This window comes from Rhinichthys klamathensis, unplaced genomic scaffold (genome assembly GCF_029890125.1).
Source record: "Rhinichthys klamathensis goyatoka isolate OS25496 unplaced genomic scaffold, OSU_Roscu_1.1 h1tg000006l_1, whole genome shotgun sequence".
NCBI classification, from domain to species: domain Eukaryota; kingdom Metazoa; phylum Chordata; class Actinopteri; order Cypriniformes; family Leuciscidae; genus Rhinichthys; species Rhinichthys klamathensis.
The window spans coordinates 8,063,106-8,085,708 of record NW_026606559.1 but is presented as its reverse complement, the minus strand read 5'-3'; the positions used below and the strand labels follow the sequence as shown (position 1 = coordinate 8,085,708).

General features: G+C 39.0%; 1 protein-coding gene across 1 annotated transcript in view; it reads right to left on the bottom strand.

Annotated features, from left to right (window-relative positions):
- Positions 1–678: 678 nt before the first annotated feature.
- Positions 679–22,603, bottom strand: part of arnt (aryl hydrocarbon receptor nuclear translocator) — a 36,701-nt gene continuing 14,776 nt past the window's right edge. Inside the window, exons 6-21 of the mRNA XM_056257944.1 lie at positions 22,067–22,277; positions 21,882–21,984; positions 20,916–20,981; positions 20,755–20,840; positions 20,571–20,647; positions 18,772–18,906; positions 17,997–18,071; positions 17,030–17,181; positions 13,080–13,202; positions 12,824–12,905; positions 10,838–10,877; positions 8,164–8,260; positions 7,854–8,040; positions 4,907–5,084; positions 4,691–4,830; positions 679–1,509 (exon numbers count right to left, since the gene is read on the bottom strand). Coding sequence (XP_056113919.1) covers positions 1,423–1,509; positions 4,691–4,830; positions 4,907–5,084; positions 7,854–8,040; positions 8,164–8,260; positions 10,838–10,877; positions 12,824–12,905; positions 13,080–13,202; positions 17,030–17,181; positions 17,997–18,071; positions 18,772–18,906; positions 20,571–20,647; positions 20,755–20,840; positions 20,916–20,981; positions 21,882–21,984; positions 22,067–22,277 — 1,839 coding nt within the window. The 3' untranslated portion in view covers positions 679–1,422. The remainder of the gene's footprint in view (positions 1,510–4,690; positions 4,831–4,906; positions 5,085–7,853; positions 8,041–8,163; positions 8,261–10,837; positions 10,878–12,823; positions 12,906–13,079; positions 13,203–17,029; positions 17,182–17,996; positions 18,072–18,771; positions 18,907–20,570; positions 20,648–20,754; positions 20,841–20,915; positions 20,982–21,881; positions 21,985–22,066; positions 22,278–22,603) is intronic.

Genomic DNA, 22,603 nt, shown 5'->3' with positions numbered 1-22,603 from the left:
TTGGACATTTAACAGCGTGTACATACACGCGGAATCACTCGGACCCTTAACGGCGTACACATACACACAAAAGATGACGGTTCGTTTTGCCGTGGACACACACGCGGATAGCTCAAAATGCGTATAGACAGAGGCGGCTCCAGACTGCGCTCAGCAGGGGGGCATTTATTTTCAATGGGTGGGCACTAGGTATGGGGACTTTTTTGGATATCAGATATCCTATATATATTATTGCTACTGCCTTTTCTGTTAGCTATTACCATGAAGTGATGCAACCCATACAATAAACACAATTAAACCATTACACATTGTTGCAAGACTCTTAAGAAATTTGATTAAATAAGGGTTAAATAGGCCTATACAAAAAAATAGCAAGACTGACCAACAGCACCACACTGTGGTTTTATGTTGGCTTTATTATATTTTCAGCTAATGGGCAGTTTGTAGACATATATTTTTATTATTTGAATTAAATTAAACTGATATTAGTTTGTAAATTATATCATAATTCAATTTCCTAATGCCCCCCCCATACCGCCGGCACTGCGTATAGCTAACACGCCACTTGACTTGAAAGTGGCGTGTATGTTTACGCAAAGTCATGATGTCATGGTTGGGTCACCAACATTCTTCAAAATATCTTCTTTTGTGTTCAGCAGTAGAAAGAAACTCATAAAGGTGAGTAAATGCCAGCCTTTAATGTGCAAAATTCCAATTCAGTAAAAATTGATTGAGGCTAATCTTCCTGTGTTTCCAATTCAACATCCTGTCAGGCCAATTCAATTCAAATTCCAAGTCATCAACTGAAAGGGAGCCTGTTCTTCAAAAAAGCAGCTCTTAAAAACGAGAAGAAGAAAAACAAAAACATGCTTCTGCTTTACAGACAACAACGAACCCGACCAACACATCTGATCTGGACGTATTTCTGAACGACTTACTGACACATTTTAACATCGGGATCAAAATGTCACATGGCATTAGAAAAGAGGCAGTGCAATCGGTACACAATCACAGTCAGAGACAGACAGACGAGACTGCCTTTGTGCGCGCGTGTGTGTGTGTGTGTGTGTTTATAGGGCAAACTAACCCTCCTCGTTGCCAACAAAAAATCAAAGTATGTGCGTGTACGGCAGAGACAGTGTGGGACCGCTTGTGCTAGAGGTGTGCAAGTGTGCGTGGTTTCAAAGTGAACACGTTTCAACAACGCCCGTCTGTCTGTCTGTGCGCTACGCCGTTTCTGTCTCCCTCCTGCATCCTCACATTATGGCTTATAACTTCCATTCTCACAACACATCCGTCTCTTTCGCTAGATCCCCCTGTGCCTCCATTCTGTCCGACCCTGCTCTCCGTTTGGTTAAAAGAGTAAGAAATGGCACATAAGAGAGCAACAGTGAGTGAAGGAACTGACAGAGAAAAGCGGGATCACTCGGGGAAGGGAGGAAACATGGGCATCTCTCCAAAGTCATCGTTCCCGAAGCTGCCGGTCTGATCCAATATGGAGAGAACATCCTGAAGGAGAGAAAGAGAGAGGGGTGTTAAAGGAATAAACCATACAGAATGACAATCCCCTCATCATTTACTCGTGGTCCAAACATGCATGATTTTATTTTGTCAGTGGAACACAAAAGATGACGTTTAGCAGAATGTTCATGCTGCTCTTACACAAACAATGAAAGTCAATGGGGATCGGTGCCACTGAGCTTCAAAAATGACAAAAACAGCACTAAAGTATCATAACAGTATTTCATATGACTTGTGTGATATAGTTAGGCTTTTTAAGAGCTGCACAAATTAAATGGATAATGTAAAGGACCACTCACGATAACTTTAACGATAAAGGTAGTTTTAAAATCATTCTAAATGTAAAACAATAGACGAGTCCACAACTATGAAACAGAGGAACCATTACCAACAATTTTTTCCAGCTGATGAACAATAAAAACATTGAGAGCCAATCAGAATAGCAGATGAGAAAAGTGCAGCATGCTTAGAATAAACGTCAACATTGTCCACGGGTGTGGACGCTAATATAGTAATTCGTTTTGTTTATAGTTATCGTCCTTGGAGTAAACGGGTCTTAAATCTCAAAATAAACCATTAATCTTATATTTTATATAAACAGGCTGCAGCACACATTCAACTGCAAAAATGGCTAACAGCAAAAATTTCAATACATGTTTTATTCTATGTAAAGAAATTGGTTCATGTACCAATAGAGGGAATGCATTGATGTCACGTGTCCCACGTGAACACGCCCCCTCAGCTGGACTGAGTGGCAAAAGAGCTGCTGCGTGACTAGATTTAATAGGGGAAACTGCGGAAACGAGAGTAAAACAAACGATGTTTGGACTCGATATAAGTGTTCCTTACAATTTAGGCCTACCAAAGATCCAGTGATCCACATTGACACGCAGCCATTGTGTTTCCTGACATTTGTGTGCCGGATTTCGACGCCGGGGAAATACGTGAAGCAAATTTGCCTGTGAACGCTTTATATAAATACAATATAGGTAGGTCTAAATCCAGGTGATCACTCATATCAATGTTATATATAGGCTATAATCATATCGTCCAGCCCTAAAACTTGTAGCCTATAGTTTTTTTTTGTCATGACAACGCATGTGGTCATGTAAACACGGGAAACCCGTTTTCTTTTACACTGGTAGTTTTTTGCCTCTTACTCGGATTTCGCATTATGTAAACGCATTAACCTGCTTTCTGCTTTTTTTTCTCATCTCGTGCAGCAGAAGTAGAAGTGGTTCAGTCAAAACGCTGCATCTGTAACTGCATGACATGAGAGAATATACGAGCTGTAAGTTTCCCGCTGACATGTTGCAAGCTTTATTTAACATCAACCGACAAAACAAATGAAGTCAGATACGCAAATGATTGTTTTGTCGTCACACGGTCATGGCCTGATTTATTAATAAAGTCATGTAAACACGGTTTACTTGTGTTGTCATGGTTACTGGTTTGCATGTAAACGGGAAACTGGTTATTTCAATAAGCTGATTTATGTGAGTTATCATCTTACTGGTGTGCATGTAAACGTGCTCAATGATAACTGCAAATCCACTTTTCTCTGGAGTCAAGTTGATTCTATGAATTGCATCGATCCATTTGCTTCTCTGTTCTGTAGCTTTTGGCAGTCTGTAAAAATATACCTCAGATTTCTTGTGAAATGTAGTTGTACAGTCAACCGCAAAGCTCTTTCCCATTTTAGATGTGTTTTTTGTGTTTTTCACGGCATTCACGCTGAAAACCAATGCTGCCGCTCAGTCTTTTTGCCACTCGAGTGGGCGTGACCGCAATCACTCCAGCTGACGGTGACGTCATACGCATTCCCTCTATATATACCACCTCCTGAAAAGCAGTGTGCTCTGATAGGTCGGCTGAACCAGTGGGTTGTGATTGGTCAACCGCTATTTCTCATTAAAATAATTCCTGCCGAGGCCATACACAAAGTAAGGGGGCGGGGCCTGGTTGAGTGAGTTAGTAGTGTGTGAAACTCGTTATGATAAGGGCCTTAACATCTCTCCAAACACACACACACAGCGATTGACCAATCAAAATACACTGGTCCAGCTGACCAATCAGAGCACAGTGTGCTTTTCAGAAGAAGGGGCTTCATATGGCGCTTTTCCACTGCATGGAACGGTACGGTTCGGTTCGGTACGGCACGCTTTGGCGCTTTTCCACTGCATGGTTCGGCTCGCTTTAAATGGTACCTGCTCTGTTGAGGTTCCAAGCGTACCGTACCGATACTAAATGTGACGTGAAAACACTACAGATCACTGATTGGTCAGACAGACAGAATCGTCACTATCAGCGTCATTGTATTTGCGACACGAGACACTAAACCCACTAGATTTAAATAGCCAGTAGACAACAGCCACCGCTGTAGCACCTGTTTTAAAACTACTTGCTTGACTTGCTTAAAGAGAAAAGGAAAAAAAGAAAACTTCCATAAAAAAAGAAATGGCTGAATCGTGGTCAGTGGACGAAGTGCAGACGTTCGTCTCGTTGGTTGCCGAGGAGCGGATAAACTATAACGGTCAGTCTATAATCCCACACACTTTGAAGCGGTACTAACTGCAGTGGAAAAGCAAACCGAGCTAAAGCGAACCGAGCCGTGCCGTGCCGAGCCGAGTCGTACCAGCAGTGGAAAAGCGAAGCGAGCCGAACCATGTCGCGCCGAGCCGAACCGTACTGAGCCGTACCAGCAGTGGAAAAGTGCCAAAAGAGACAGGACTGACTGGGAAGAGAGGAGCTGCAACATTGTCAAATATGTGATTTCTTTTTTTTCATTCAAGCATGAAAACCTATTCAAGTAGAGCCTAAAAACAAAAGACTGAAAAAAGGCATAATAGTTCCCCTTTAAAGAAAGACAGATTATTGTGCGTATACTAGTAAAATCTTTTCTTTTTTTTAAAAGATTTTATGCATAATGCAGGTCTTTTAATTATAAACAATAAGTCTTTTTGTGACCTTAAATTTTATAAACCTTAAGACCTGGGAACCCTGGCTAAGTCATGTGACAGCCCCCCTGCTTCAGTGTTTTTTGTTTCTGACAACAAACCTGCCGCATATTTGCATGCAATGTTTGAATATGTCCAAGTGTGAATGAGAGCTGTGGCGTACAGGTAAAGCATACAGTAAATAATTAAACTTAGGTCTGTTCCTCACTCACTGGAAACATCTCTGGCTGGTGGTTTTGCGGGTGTGTGTCTGCAGTGCCTTGCGTGTGTGGCTGGTTTTGCCACTGCTGCCACCCTGTAACTCCCTCTACTGGCCTGGAGCTGAACTGCGCTGCCATCTGACTGACGTCACCTAAATGAAAGAGCAAAACTGAGAGCTGGAACAGGCACAACGGTTCATTTTTATAAATATGCTGCAAAATATGTACCATATCCATTAGTTGAGGGGTTGGTGTGATTGTTTATTTGTTGGTAACTTGATGCGTTTGCCATTGAAGCAGAAGCTCCGCCCATCTGGCCAAAGGAAGTGGAAGATGTTGGGGCGGAGCTGAAACCACCCATGTTAAACTGAGATGACGGACTTTTCCCAACTTGACCTGCCACCTGCTGGACAAAGAGAGTATTTACATAGAAATGGGATTTAACACTGTAGTAAAGTGAAGGAATCAATTATATACATTACCAGTCAAAAGTTTGGAATAATAATTTTTTTTATTGTTTTTGACCAAGCATAAAACACAGTAAACGGTCAAAAATACAGTAAACTGACACAAAAAAACATGCTCTCCCTATAGCAGTGGTTGTCAAACTCTTTTGGTCGTGCCTTCCCTTTAAACATTTTTTAAAAATCTGCCGCTAATAAAAACAAAGATTTTTAAAAAATGTAAAAACGAGCAATGAAAAACACCTGCAGTAGTTTCACTTTGTAATGTCATTGATATCACATTAAGAGAAAATGGAAGATCAGAACTTTTAATTGAATTAAACAAAAACATTTAAACATTTCAGTGATAATGCCCTCTTGATCATTTTCTCACTTTAGGTGCAGGCCAGAAACATCTAATTTCAGTTATTTACAACTTAATAAGTACACTTAATGTAGACCCTACCGTTTCTCTGAGAGAGTTGTGGGAGAATGACCTGGGTGTTTCTATTACCGATGATCAATGGGACGAAATTCTAAGATTAGTCCATTGCTCTTCCATTTGTGCCAGACATGGCCTATTGCAAGGTGCTCCACCGAGCTCATCTAACTAATGCCAGATTGGCAAAAAAATTACCCAGATGTGAGTGATGCTTGTCATTAGGGATGGGACGATTACCGGTTTCACGATAAACCACGATAAAATGTCCTGGCGGTTAGTATTATCGTTTAAAATTTAATTATCATAAAAACCGTGTTTGATTATCGTGATTTTGAAAACTCGCGGTAAATCCTGTCCAGCCAGAATCAGTCTGACGCAGGCGCGACGCGAGCAGGCGCGCAGATGCAATGTTGTTTTTTTTGCGCGAGAAGACATGGCGGAAGGCAGTGACAGCGCACGGGAGATTTTTCAGCCATCCAAGAGGACAAAATCGGAGGTATGGTCGTATTTTGGCTATTACAAGAGTCCCGAGGGCAATTTAATCGAGGATGGGCACCCTGTCTGCAAATCTTGCAAGAGGAAAGTCGCTGCAAAAGGGGGAAACACGTCAAATCTGCTAAGTCATCTAACGTTACGTGACAACCGCCCACTGAGTTAATTTTTACCTTAATAGCACAACTAACTTGGGCAAATAATTAGACAAAAAATTTATTGGGGATGAATTATTTCATTATCTCACTTGTAATTATTGCAAAGCTTCCGCGAAGAGAAAAGTTTTACAGCAAGTGGATTTGAGCCAAGACGAACGAACATATTCAAACTATTAAGGGTGACATTTAAGGCATAATGTATTGTATTCATTCATAGTAAACTTATTACAGTTTTATTTTTTACCACAGAAATAATTTCAGGGACATGAAAATATTGAATTGTGATTAACTTAATGTTTTTAAATCTTGCCGGTTTATAAATCCATTATACAAGTTACAGCTTGTCCAAATCAATCGTAAAGTAAATGTGATCACTTCAACAATATTTTAGTAGTATTAATACTAAATTACTCTGATTTAATTTTCAATACAATCAAAACTGAGACGCAAGACATACACATTTGAATGAAACCAGAGATTGCGTCCACGGTGATCCGAGACATGGATGTGCGCTGTGTAGTGCGTTGCTATGTACAATAGTCATTATAAGTATTCCAGTAGTTTAGTCACCCTGACCCAACCAACATATTTTGTTCATTTAAAGTGTGTGTGCGTGCGTGCGTGTGAGTGTGTGTGAGAGAGAGAAAGCGATTTATTATTTATTAATAATAATAATATTCAGTCATACACACATCCATAAGTGTTATTATCATTATTAATGATAGGGTTTAATGACGGGTTCATTAAAACCTGCACTACCTCTCACTCTCAGGGCTCCATGTTAATGTTAATATAATGTTTATGCTTAAAAAAGTGCATATAGCTGCTAGCCTGCTAATTGTATTTTTTGTTTGTTGATTTTCAAATGTTCTCAGGGTGAGCATCAGTTCTTTTTGAACATTTCCATCTCATTTTAACAAAACCGTGATAATATTGATAATCGTGATAACTTTGGTCACTATAATCGTGATATGAAATTTTCATACCGTCCCATCCCTACTTGTCATTGTTGCAAGCAGTCTCCTGCTAATCATCTTCATATGTTCTGGAGCTGTCCTCGGATGACAGACTTTTGGTCCAATGTTTTTGATACACTTAATAATGCTCTTAACATAGAGTTGGACCCCAACCCCCTGACTGCTCTTTTTGGCAGTCCTTCGAGACCTGACTTGTCTATCTCATCTCGCCAGGTTATTGCCTTTACTTCTGTTTTAGCTAGACCAGCCATTCTTCTCAAATGGAAACATGTGACTCCCCCATCGCACGACAGGTGGATCCAAGAAGTTTTTAGCTACTGGAACAAGGAAGGACCAATACTAGAGAGAGGAATGTTTATTCTAATCAATTTATTTTCAATTATTTTATTTTATTTTTTGTGGGTGGGAGGGTTCTGGAAGGGTTTAAATTGAGACAGTCTGTAATTTCTTATTTTTAATTGAATGTAACATTATGTGTTGTCTTTTTAAATACCAACAAATAAAAAAAAAATATTTCAGTGATGCTCTGGATGAAAAATATATAAAAGCGCCAATATATAACAAAGGTTATATAACTGCTATTCACGCACTTGAACGCCCTTTGCAACGGCTGTTTTTTTCTGCTGATCTCTCGCGCCCCCCCTATAGGCGTGACATGTCTACCTGTGTGTTGAAGGGAGGTCGTGTGGCAGACCAGACTCCAGGCGACACTGAGGGTCCCGCCGGGGCCTGGATGGGGCTGTTGTTGCTGACGGCGACTCCAGAGGGCGTGCTCTGACGGGACATCTGCGCCAGCATCTGACCTGCTGAATGAGACACCGGCACCATCTGCTGGGCCATCGCTGCTGACCTGAGAACAGAGAAGAGCACGGTCAGAGGAGCGCGGAAAGACCGTGCCAACAGGAGGAAAGCACATCTAGATTTCTGTGCCAAACAACAGGATAATGCTGAGGTGTGTGTGTGTGTGTGGTACCTGAAGGGCTCACTGGGACGTGCAGTACTGGGGAAAGACGCTGCTGGTGGGTAAACCTGCTGTCCACTGGAGGCACTGGATGACACGGCCTTAGAGTCTGAGAGAGACAGAGACGTGTTAAATCACTGAAGCTGGGTTAGAAATAAAAAAATATATATATTTTTTGATATTAGGTGTGTCACTAAATGTTCTGCGTGACTCTGGACAATAAATCAGAATTGAGCTCTAATCTACTGATTGTAGCCAATTTATTTGTTTGGCTGTTCACATTATTTTCTAAATGTGGCTAATATAATATTTGAGTGTGAACAGATCCTGAACTAACCCGCATGTGCAAAAGAACAATAACAAAGTCGGCACGCAGCACAAAATTATACGCAAGTAAACAGAGATTACTACAGTCAGCATTTACATGCTCATTTAAGTTAAGGTTATAGCCAAACTATAATTAAGGTTATAGTCATCAGGAGAAAGCAACGTTTTGCTTTTATAGAGCGGTCACTGTAATTTTTAAAGAGAATATTGCAGGTAAAAAAAAAAAACTAAATTAATATAACCTTGTATGAAAATACCATATGAAAAGTTTTTTCAGGATTTAAAATGTTTTAAAATGACATAAGGGCACTAATTTAGTAGATAAAGTGAGCGTTTCTTGGACTGCTCGTAAAAACGGCTTTTTTCTCTCTCAACATCGCGTCATTTTACGCCACGCTAGGGAGCCTCAGCCTCGCCTCAGTGCAGAGTAGGCTGGTGTTCAGTGAGAGCGGCCGTGAGTCAGTGTGTTTTCGGTAGTTTTTGTATTTCAATTTATCATCGTCATGCTAAATTATTTGTGGAGTTTGGAGTTTGCAAAAACTGCGGCCTGTCAGGACATCGAGTCCACGGGTTTCCATAACAAGAAAAAGGACGGTGTCTTTCGTGCCTGGTGCGGTGTGTGCCGGTGAAGAGACGGGATTTCTCTTCCGCATCGGCTTCGAGAAACGCGGTCGTGTGTAGCGTTCACTTCAGATCGGAGGTTTGATGGAGTTTAACATGGGATGCCGAAGCAAAAATATTGATCGTCTAATACTGTACCAATGGCATCAAATAGTGTGATATAGGTAGTCAATAGAGGCAACTTGTAATTGAAAAACAAAATTACTCAAGATTGTTTAAATATTCAAATTTTTAATTTTCTGTTTATGTTATAACCCAGGTGAAAAATATGTATTAAAAATAATTTAGTACAATACAAATATACTCAAGTATAGTTTTTATACATTTAATAGTAGCCTATATACCCTAAACATACTCATGTCTGCTGGCCTGATATACGATGGTAATAATCTGTACAATATTGTGAGCACAGTGTATATCGTTAGCGAACGTGTATATATCTATAAGCTAACACTGGTCTCTCTCACCAAGACAGCTGTCCTGTTCTCCACTGGTTCTCCTCACACCACAACTCAATGTGTCTCTGACCGTTCTGTCTAACATTAACCCTGGCCTATGGCTAGGCTAACTGTGGCTGTGGTCCGTCATACGAGTAAGTATTTCCTCCGCGTCCGAAATGTCATTACGATCCATTGTTTTCCTGTTGTTTGAATCGACCGCTCTCCCGCCCGTTACGTCACGCCCATTTTCAGACGCGGAAGTAAAATTCTCTCACAAAAACGACTCCAGAAGCTTCTGTAGCGTATTTATAAGTATATCCTACATTATTTTTCTATACATTGACTCGTTGGGTCCTCTAACCTGCAATATGCCCTTATGAGAATAACAGTTCACCATCTCGCCACTGACTAACTTCGCTGCCGTCTTCCATATTTACAGTGACCAAAGAACTACCGGTATGTAAAATCTTTGGAGTGGCTCCCATCAAGCGCAGAATTGTGACAAATGTTGATCTAGGGTGACGTAAACGTTTGCAAAACATCAGACCTGCTGAACGTAGCCACTAAGCAGCAGATTAGATCTTTACTAACAAAAGTAAAAGTTGTTTAACAAAGTAATTATGACATACATATATATTTTGTAGTAAAATTTACATCTCAAAGTAATATAATAATACTACTACAATATCACACATTTAACATACATTTATTTATCTAATTTTAATATTTTATTTTATGGGGCAAATTAAAAAGTAGCTTATTCTGTAGAGTTTACTAGTAAACAAGTTCTTTTTACATTGATTCTGAATGTGTGTCTGTGTTCTTCATACATGAATTACTCAGTTATATATGATTGTTAGGTTCTTCGAAGCTCATCCTGGAGTTGCTGTCATGGCAACAGGTCCATAAACTCAAACCTGTTTATGTATTATAAACTCAAATCTTATTTCGTGTAAACTGGACTATAGCGGAGGTCATACTTAAAGTCTGTCCCAGCCACTGCAACTTTCTTACATGAGTAGCTAATGAACCAGGGACAATAATAATTTTAAATAATAATAATGGTATTATTATTATGTTGTGTAGTCTATCATAATATAAGCACAGTCAGTTTTACTCATTGAGAGATTGAGGTCTAGAAATTCATCAAGTTTTCTGTCAGGTGTGTGATGTGGTCTTTCATCAGTTATCACGATTAGAAGATCTGGCATCTGTCAAATCATCTCGGATGTATTAAGCGAGGTACGAAGAACTGGCCCCAGTAGTGTGTGTGTGTGTGTGTTTATGGGGAGTCTTACTGTGATCAGCACTGACTACACCTACAGTCTGCACAGGAACCTGAGAGAAACACAGATGGAGACAGACAGTCATTATGTGAACAGGTTAGCAAATCTGATGTGCTGAAGTGCTCATTTACATACAATCTTAAAGGTGCTGTAACAAAAAAAAGGACTGTTTCATTTTAGGGTTAGAGAGAGAGTGGAAATTATGAGAGGATGATGATCATGAAAAAGTAATAAAAGATTTTAGTGAAGAAACCGACTAACAATTTAAGTGGACAAAACGTTGTTCTGTTATTGAAGTGAGACAGCAGAAACAGTTCACATCATAAATTCATGTTTTGTAATTAGTTCACCCTCTTACTGTGCGTTTACACCGGACACGAATAGCGCGTCAAATTCGCGTCTACCGCGTCTAGTTCGACGCATGACCACTTTGTGTTAATTCGCGCGTCAAGAGTGAAACTGACGTCGGATTCAAAACCCGTTGGCGGCCATCTTTTTTATTTTGATCAAGCATTCATCGGGTCGGGAGAGTCACCGCTCTGTATTTGCTCTGGAGAACAGCGGCGTAGGGATCATCGTCGCCGTTTTTGGGTCCACCAGACCCTTCGGAGGCGAACCCAGTTTGGCGAGTTTCACCATTTGCTCGCTCCAGGAGCTGCGCCTGGATGACGGGCGCTTTCAGCGGTACTTCCGCCTGTCCCGCGGCCAGTTTGATGACCTGTTGTCCCGCATCGGACCGAGGATCACCCTCGCCCTCATCCACCATCATTTATTTTTATGTTGATGATAAATGGAGCCAGCCTCCAAAAGTGATTAACCTGTCCTGTGATTTTTTCTCTCTCACACAACACTGTCCAGACACGAAATTATGCACTATAGTATGTTGGTTGTCTTTACATTATAGTAATATTTCATATAATCTAGATATGGAATATAGCATTCAATACAAAATGAATGTCTCATATATTGAAATCAAGTTTTATGTGATAAAATATTTGCTTTGTTGTGCATTAGAACCACACAGGTATTAGTCACATTACAAAATAATTTATTGAAGCATCCGGATACTTCACCACGTGACAGCAGCAAGCAGCTAGGCTCCTGATTGGTTAACGCGGCTCGAATTGACGCAGAAGTTCAGATTTTTCAACTCGAAATCGCGTCAAACGCGTGAATGCACAAATAGCACTAACTAAATCATTCGCGCTTAATGCGCCAGACGCTTAATTCGCGCGAACTTGACGCACGAATGAGGCGTATTCGCGTCTACCGCCTCCTTCGTGCCGCAGAAATTTTTTACGTGCGTAACGCGTCTTTGCATTGACTTAACATTGAAATCACTCGCGCCTGACGCGCTATTCGCGTCCGGTGTGAACGCACCATTAGGCTGTTCGTTCATTTCTGAACGATTTCCGTTTTTATTTAAAACTTAAAAGTGCATCATTTTATTGTTACAACCTCAAGGAAGTTAGTGTTATAACATTTCTTTAAACAACAAGATCCCACTTTATATTAAGTGTCTAACTACGATGTACTAACATTTAAATTAATCATTTGATACAATGCACTTATTGTGTACATAGTGTGTTTTACATTGTACTTATATTGAAAAAATACCTGCATGTAATTACAGCTGCAAGTACACTGTTGACCGTTCTCTTACATCTTAACCAACCCTAAACCTGCCCATACATCAAACCTGTCTCTAACCTTACCCGCAATACACCTCAATAGCAGAACAAGTGTTTGCAATACAACATCAACACAATAAGTACATTGTATCTAACAATTGTATTTTAATGCAAGTACACAGTCGTTAAAAACTAATAAAAATGTGTGACCAACAACAAAAATGACTACGAACAACCAAGGTGTGACCATTTTTTAAAAACTAGTGAATTGAATAATCAGTCGACTGGTGCTTTTATGAAAAAACACACATTCTGACAACATGGAGCCGAGTTGGAGAACCACTGGTTAGAAGGAAAGTGTGTTCACCTGAGGAAGAGTGACCTGATTGGTTTCATAGGCTGCATCTCTGCCGATCCCTCCGTCTAACTCCTGCTGCTGCTGCAACTGCCTGAAGAAGAGAAAACAACACTGACGTCAGTGCAGGCCTAGCGTCATGACCATCAAACCCACCACCGGCCAACACCACAGCTGCCTACGGGAAGAGAGCATGCTGGTTAATCTACCACCGACAGAGGGTCACCCGAGAGACACGGAGAGAGAGAGAGAGTACCACTGCTCTCACCTGGCTGAGACTTGACCTGGGCTGGGTGTGGAGGGGCAGTTAGGACTGCTCTGCCCCAGTGAAGGGGGCAGTGACACCCCCGGGGAGGAAAGGGGGGACAGGGAATCCTGATTCGGACCTCTACTGTCACGCAAAACCAGAGGGATTGGTGGAGACAGAGAGTGGAGCTGAATTAACACGCTCACTCTCAAGACACATACGGCTCAATCTAGGCAAAACATGTCTGAATCATGGTTCACCCCAAAAATCAAAAACCAATGTGAAAATATGTTTTGCATAAAAAATGTGCATATTTTTGGGAGCGTTTTGAAATGAAAGCACATTTTCCTCAAATTCTCTTTATAATTGTGTCCAGGTGTTTAATTTTAAAGGGGTCAGAAGATGGTTCTAAAAAGAACATTATTTTGTGTATTTGGTTTAATGCAAAGCGTTTACGTGGTTTTAGGTAAAGAAAAGTCATTATTTTACACATACTGTACATTATTGTTGCTCCTCTATACCCCGTCTTTCTGAAACGCGTTGATTTTTACAAAGCTCATCGTTCTGAAAAGCACGGTGTGCTCTGATTGGCCAGCGATCCAGTGCATTGTGATTGGCGGATGTGACGGAAAGGTCACGCCCCTTACCATATTTGGAACATCAGCTCCTAAAGCAATAATGACAGGTGATAATGTCGGTTCTACCTTATCAATTCGAGCCCGAATCTGATCTGGGAAATACAGATGTCCAAGCTGATCGATCAACTTTGCCAGCGCGACTGGACCAGATCGTATCAAATTGGTAAGGTTTTATTTCATTGTGGACATAATTACTGATTCTAATCACTTATACTGTCTTTTTACGCGTCGCACCGCGCCGCGCTACGGGTGTGAGAGCACTATGTAAACATTAAACTATGTCTGCATTTGTGATCGTAGAAAGGACAAGCAAGCGCTACTCTATACTGCTCAAAACTCGCGTTTGAACAATCAGAAGCAAATTCCGAAAATGTGCAGCACACAGTCGAATATTTTAGTTGTACTGTTCTGGAACAGTGTTGTAAATAAAGCTTAACCACTGTTTCTAATTGTGTCCTCTTTAGGAAGGCCAAACAAAGTAGTTTGGCTTTCACGATGAAAAACACAGCGTCTCCACGACATGGCGGCAACAATAATACAGTTCCAAAACATGTGTTTGATTTGTTGGGTGGATGTGATTTTAAAATTGCTAAACTACCTGTGAAATTAGCTAGCCTCCATAAACAAGCTTGGATGCTGGTATTTAAGCTTCTCAGTTCTCGCACATGCGTCGTGGCGCTCTCGTGAACTCAGAGGCCCACACGGAAGAAAATTAATAGTTGAATAAAGTCGTTATATTTGTTTTGTTTTTATGCACAAAAAATATTCTCGTCGCTTGATAAACTTAAGATTGAGCCACTGTAGTCACTCGGACTATTTTAACGATGCATTTACTAACTTTTCTGGGCCGGCAGATGAAATTACCTTGCAGCCTATGAAGGAGTGATCCAGCTCTCAGATTTCATCAAAAATATCTTAATCTGTGTCCCGAACATGAACGAAAGTCTTACGGGGTTGGAACAACATGAGGGAGAGTAATTACTGACAGAATTTTCATTTTTGGGTGAACTAACCCTTTAATGAATATACAGTTTTTTGATTAATTCATCAATTTGTACACTCCGGCATGTTTTTGGATGTATTAAGATGTAAATTCTATATGCTTTGTTTGGTAATAAACAAAATAACAATAATACAGCGAGAATAAAAGTTACGGCTTCTTTCTTTGCGTATACATTTGGGCGGTGTTATGAAACTCTGCCCCACACACTGACGTAGATTTGTGTGTGAACGAAGCGCTTTAGGAAGGCGTGGCTGGGCCTTAACTTTTATAAAGAATATCTCTTTGGGTTTGAGACTTTGAGCTTTGTAAATATGCAGATCTTATACTTGCACTAACAGCTACTTGAAAAAGGACTATAAAAAAAAAATCACATCATATGACCCCTTTAATAAACAATTTTCATGTTAAGTTTTGTTTGTAACTCACGATGGAAATTCGTATTACTGTAATGACTTTTTATTTAAATCAGCATAAATAAAGACTTACTCCAAACCTTTAAATGTTAGTTAGTCTTATTTATGCTGATTTAAATAAAAAGTCATTACAGTAATAAGAATTTCCATCATATGACCCCTTTAATAAACAATTTTCATGTTAAGTTTTGTTTGTAACTCACGATGGAAATTCTTATTACTGTAATGACTTTTTATTTAAATCAGCATAAATAAGACTAACTAACATTTAAAGGTTTGGAGTAAGTCTTTTTATTTTTTTAAGAAATTAATACTTTTATTCAGTAAGTTAATTAACCAAAATTGACAGTAAAGACATTTATAATGTTACAAAAGATATCTATTTTAAATAAATGCTGTTCTTTTGAATTTTCTAATCACATTTTTGTGGAAACTATAATACTTTTTTTCCCTCAAAATTATTTGAAGCACCACAACATTGGTAATATTAAGAAATATTTGTTGAGCAGCAAATCATCATATAATGATTTCTGAAGGATCATGTGACACTGAAGACTGGAGGAATGATGCTGAAAATTCAGCTTTGATCAAAGGAATAAATTACATTTTAAATTACAGTCTGCACTGTAAAATTACATTATTCACATAGAAAAGTGTTCTTTTATTTTAATAATATTTTACAATATTCCTGTTCCTGATAGTATTTTTTATCAAATAAATGCAGCCTCGGAGAGCATAAAAGACTTTAAAAAAAACGTACCGACTCCAAATATTTTCGCGGTAGTGTTAATAACTGAAATAATACAAATATATTTCTGCATTACATTAAGGAGAATTGGGGAGGAGGTAAATATGCTTAATTGTCACGAAATGTCACATTTCACTGTGTCATAATACATAAAAGAAGCTTTATCTTTTTCTTTATCTACATAGTTTCTTATATAGAAAAATTATATTATATATATGTCTTTTTTTAATATTTTGGGGTGAAATAAGACCCAGACATAAACACATGCCTTCAAACAAACTGATACATTTACATTTGATTACCTCAACAGGAATTAACCTTCGATCATAAAAACACTTTTATACATTGTATGAAGTCATACTACATTAGGCAACACTGATTAACATGAGGCTAAAATAATCTGAAAGTGTTAAGACCGTGACACATCAAGCCGAGCCGGCGTCAAAGAACTAACAGCTACAGAAGACCACTTTGTTGAGACCACGTCTGCTGTTGAGACCACGTCTGCTGTTGAGACCACGTCGGCTACTACAGGACTAAAGGCGACTGTCCGCTAGCATGTGTGTTCTGCGTCTGCGTGTAAGGAAATAACTGTCTTTATCAGTATCAATATTTGTCCTTCAAAAAGGAAAACTAAAACTAGGAGTTCAGATACACTGTAAACAAAGCAGCACTTTCTTACCATTTTGAATATCAATCACGCTCATCACTTTCTTCATTCCGGGCGGCTGTTATGAAAATATTTGCATATTGGGATGTTCAGGGAAGACAAAGTAAAACTAGAACAGCCTTCTGTCTCTGTGCCATCTTGACTTGCTCGCTTTTGCACTGATTCTTTTGCTAAACTGAACAGCCAGTTTAGAGTGATCTCTCTCACCAATGCAGATAAAACACTGAATCGGGTGAGTCTACAGCCGACGGGCGGCAAAAACTAGCCTGACAGATTTGCTGTTGGCTTGGCATGTCACGGCACTTAAACAGTGGCCCCAAAAACCTTTCAAAGCTTAGGTCACAGTGTACACAGCATTATCATAGCACATAATATCAAGCAAACAACTTTAGCAATAAAGTCAGTTCACACAAGTGTAATTAATCACCTTCAAGTGTGTGTGGTGCTGTTGTGTGTGTGTGTCTGGTCTTGTGTTTACGTGATGCATTTCAATACTAACTTGACATTGGCGTTGGTGGAGATGATGTACTCGATCTCTTCAGAGAAAGGATTCTGGAAGGTGAATGAGCTCGTTCTCATCCAGATCCACTCACGGGATTTAGACTGGAAGCGGAACATCACCGAAAGCACCTGACCTCGCAGTTTCACCACCTACATCGAGGGTCAAAGGTCACTTATGCATACACAAAGGATTAAGCACCAGCATTAAGGCCCATTAAAATCAAGATCTATAACTGAAGATAACAATAACTATATTAGCGTCCACACCAGCGGATGATATCGTAAGCGTGCGCTGCAGTTTAGTCGTCTGCCGCTTTAAATGCTCAAGCTATTTAAAGTAAGGGTGGATTCTGACTGGCTGTCAGAAGTTTTCATCATTCAACAGCTGGAAAAAAATCGATTTTCAGAACTATCTTTATCGTTATAGCTATAATCCTTAGTGTGACCGGCCTTAAAGCTATAGTATGTTATGAAAAAAATATGTTCAGATATAATGCCACATCTTTAATTGCACATTAACTGAATTTTGTCAATTTGCCAATTTACATTGCATACACCATATTGTGTTGGTTGTTATTAATAATAAATTTAATTATGTATTGAACATTGGCGTATGTTAGGATATTGCTATTGCTGCCATTTTATAAAAGCAAAAATTTCTAGCAATGCACATAAAATAAAATATATGCATTACAATAACTTCACTGTAAAAAAAAGTTTCTGCCTTACTTTCTTTAATCAACTTGGATGTTTAAGTCATTTCAACTTAAATTACATTAAAGTGACTTAAATTAGTTGAATCTTGAATGAATGAGTATGAATAATAAATAAAAATTGAAAATTGCTTAACTTATTTTGATGAGCATTGTAAAATCACGTTGTCATAACTTAATGATCATAAATTTTTTTACAGTGTTGTAATGTGTTGAGTATTTCAGCGTGATGTCCGATGCAAACCCACACACCTGCTGAAGGCTGTCTTGCACTAAGCCTTGGTCTTCTGGGTGTGCAAACTCCAGAACGTTCTTCCCCAGTAACTCCTGTGTCACATAACAACACAAAACACTAGTGAATGAAATTAATAGTTTACTGAAACACCAAACCAAAAATAAAGCTGAAACCGAAAATAAGGTTTATTTAGTAATCAATTAAATCATCCAATTTATTTAATATTAATAATCAACACCCAAATAAAAACTGTATATATAAACATTTAAAATGTACATAAAGAACCACTGGTTCAATTATATAATTATCTTTCTTTTCCATGTCATGAAATGTAACCATTTAAATGTAACTTGCTTCATTAAATAATGAAGACATGTTAATTAAAAGTACAATGAATAAGTAATACTAGAAACTTATTCATAGACTTATATAGATACTAAAAACTAGAAATCTTTCTTGTCAACCCAGCCCTGGTGTCCACACGGCTGGCATGTTTACTTGTTGCAGTAAATCCACGTTGCATGCATGAAATAGACACTGACACCGTCAAAACTCAGCATTGGAGAAGAGCTAATTAAACGTCACCATTTCAGTCAATGATTTCGGCCTTCCAAAACCATTTTATAGATATTTTAATATGTTCAGTTCAGTTGTGAAATTTTGGTGCATCACTAAGCAAGTCTGAAAACCTGAAGCTGATCAGCTATACCTATACCATCTTAACACCCTGCTCTTCAGAAATGACTTCCTTTGGCCATGAGGTCCAGCCTGACTCCGGCTTTTGAGGCTCACCTGAGGTTGGTAGCCCACTGTTGCTAGACAGCGGTGATCCACAAAGGTGTACATGCCCTGGCAGTTGTGGCGGGAAATAAACTCCACTGGAACGCTGATGTTATTTATGTTTTTGTCGCCTGGGCAACAGGTGACCTGCATGAAAAACAGAGGTCAGAGAGGAACTACAAGGGATAGTTCACACATTTATTTTATTTTATTATTCTGTCATTATTTACTCACCTTCATTTCATTTCAAACCCATAAGACTTTCATTCATCTCCGAAACACATATATTACAGGGGTCATATTATGCCTTTTTATGAAGTCTTGATTTTGTTTTTGGTGTGTACTAGATTATGTTTCCATGCTTGATTGTTCAAAAAACGCATTATTTTTCACATATTTTACATTATTACAGCACCTCTCTCCCCAGTCTGGCTTAAAAATGCCGATTTCGATGAAGCCCCTCCTTCCGAAATACGTAATGTGCTGTGATTGGTTAGCTGGCCCAGTGTGTTATGATTGGGACCGCTTGGTGCGTGTTCGGGAAATGTCATGCCCCTTTATAACTGAGAGCTTTAATGTAGTGTAAATATTAACAATGGCGTAAATTTCAGACCAATTCGAGCTTGATTCAGACCCTGACAATGTTAACAAACAAGAGGATCGTCCAGAACGAATTTCACAGGACGTTTCAGAGTAGTATGTTTTTTGTAATTTTCTTATACATTACAGATACGATGCTATCCACCATTTAAACGTGATATTTGTCGGAAAACTAAGGTAATAGAAACAGTAATCGATCACAAAACCATGTTTAATTTTCCTAAGGAGCGGTGAACAGTCTTACAAAAGCGAGAGCTTACAAAGGCTACAGAAAACAAGCTGTTCTTCATAAAATGTGAAGCGCACAGATAAACATTGGGATTATAATGTTCAGGAACAGCGTTTAAAATAATTTAACCACTCTAAGTTCATCAGCCTTAGGAAGGTCAAACAAATGAATTTTGAAAACGTTGTGGAAAAAACCGTCTCTCTTTGACATAGCAGCAGCTCAACCAGGCCTCGTCCACTTTCTGCGTATTCATATTTAAATGAGTAAAACTGTGACTTCATAAGATCTGGAAATATTGCGTTCGTTGTAGTTCATGGAAAGTGGAATCTGTTAAATAAAATATCTCCCATTGGAGTGAACTTTGAGCTTTGTAACCTTGCAGATCTTTTTAATGCTCAAACAGCAACATTTCACACCAACTAAAGTTGAAAAAGTGGAAAAGCATAATAAGACCCCTTTAAAAATGAAACCACAGAGATTTCTGTCCCAACATTGTAAGTCCACACAAACGATACTTACATAAAAACACTGTAAAATATGAATCGGTTGGTCTTAGAAAGCGACTGCGTCTGTTCAGATGTTGAACAGATTATTGGCTTTTATTCACATTCAAACATCGATCAACTCACATAGAGCTCATCAAATATGGCAATGGAAGCTCAAACGCAAGAACAAACCGCATTGATTCTCGCTCGTCAAGTAAGCTTATTTGAGCTTACGTTTCACGCTCATCATTTATTCACCCTATTTTGTTCCAAACCCATATGACCGTCTTTTGAACACAAAGGTAGATGTTTAGTAGAAGATTGATGTTACTCTTTTACATACAAAGTGAAGAGAAAGCAGCATGAACAGTCTGCTAAACTTCTCCTTTTTAGGAAGATATGAGGTAAGTTTTGAGAAAATGACGACAGAATTATTCCTTCAAATGTGACAAAACTAATTCATTGGAAATATAAATAAAATGGAAGGGAAAGAGCACCTGTAGCCTTCCAATGGCGACTAGACAACAGCGATTTCCCTGATTATTATCAGCCTCCTCTTCAGCGAGAGTCACTCCTGAAAGAAAGAGAAAGAGTTAAAAGGGCAATATCAGTTCCAGCCGTTTTCTGACTGAACTCTGGTAATATCAGTGAACAATAGGGTCTTCCTGTGTATTGTGTTACCTGCAGGAGGCCAGGATTTGATGAAGCCTGTGCAGTGCACAACCACATACTGCGGTTCACCGTCCTTAGGAGGACCCAATCCATTCCTGCAGAAGAAGAGATGATCTTCATCTATGTCTGTTTGTGGACTGAGATCTACAGGCAGAGAAGAGATGCTTTACCTGTTTCTGCTTGTCAGGAAGTTGAGTCTGTTCATGGATACTGGCTCTACTGGACATACTCCACATCTGAACACACACATTACAATCAATGTAGCATTCGAAAAATTTTGATATTAAGATTTAATACTTTTTCCAAAAAATATACTTGTTTCTTGTGCATGCAAACGTCATATAACTTGACCTACTGGGTGAGTTGCGTAGTACTAATGTATACATAGGAATTGAATATGTGGCGCAAAAATGAGTTTGCTAATATTGTATACTTTCGTGTCCTTAACCCTGTAAAGTCTGACATATGAAATAGTCAGGAAGATCTTCCTTTTTAAAAATGGAACAAAAAAAAAGTATAATTAAAATGATATGTTTTGTGACATATCTGATAAATCAGGCTTTTATGGCTCATATAGTATGATACAGTTAGAATATAGAGCTCATAGTCCAGGCGAAAAACAAAAACACTTTAAGTTTAGAAAAATATGCTATTTCTTTCAGATGCTGATATTTATAAATATAAAAAGTAAGATGAAATTCTGATAGCTTTAACTGTAAATCAATGAGATCTTTAGAACAGTTAGTATAGCAGATACCAATATCATTCGTCACTCTATATCACCCAATATGTCCAAGTGAGATGATTTTTGAATGCTTAGTTTTAAAACATATAATGCAATGCAATACAGTGATGATTGAGAGATGAACAAATAAACTCCTCAAAAGCCTGATGGATTATATTTGATACTCACATTTTAACATCCTTCAAAAAAATGATGCATGTATAATCAAGTAAAGTTGCTTCACTCCAGCAAGTGTTCATGTTACAATTATACTAAAAGGCCTTTTACATGCTAGAAAAGTATAAACTTTCAATCAGATGACAGAAGGCATGTAGTAGATTGTGTGTATTAAATATGATACAGCAGGCTTTATAGGGTTAAAAGAGGTCTGTCTGTTCTCCCTGTGCATCACCTCATCCTGCAGATGAAGGAGCGGCGTGCACCCATACCCATCCTCACAGATGTCTGACCACCCTCTTTCTTCACCGTGCCTGTTTTCATGTCTAACATTCGACCTAAAGTCAGAAAAGAGTAGGATCATTTAAACAGGAAAAGACTGACAACAGAAAAGATGAAGGAAGTCGAGCCGTTTCTTACCGCTGTTGTTCTCACTGGTGGAAAGCTGCTCTCGGAATTTCTCTATGTCGTCTGGATGAAGCTGGTCGTACAGTGATGATCCAAGCCAATCCTTTTGTAACTGGTTCAGAACCGGTGTGACGGAGTCCGAAACATAAACGACGCGCCCGGTCTCACATGACACAACAAACAGGAAACCATCAGCTGCCTCTAAAATCAGGTGCTTCAGCTCCTATAGAAAGAAAGCTACATAAATATTTGGTGGCAGTGAAACCCTTAACAGAATTTAAAATGTAATGCTTAATATTTAAAACAACCCATTCAATTCATTAAACATCGTACATATAGGGATTTATGGAGACCCTAAAGCAGGGGTCTCAAACTCAACTTAACTGGGGGCCGCTGGAGGTAGAGTCTGGGTCAGGCTGGGCCGCATCAAGTATTCCACAAAAAATAGTATTCAAGTATTCCAAAAAAGGAGCACAACTGATCCAATCTTCTCAATCTTTATTATTAACGTTTCTTCTGAACTGTTCCTCTGAATTTGAACATTCCTTT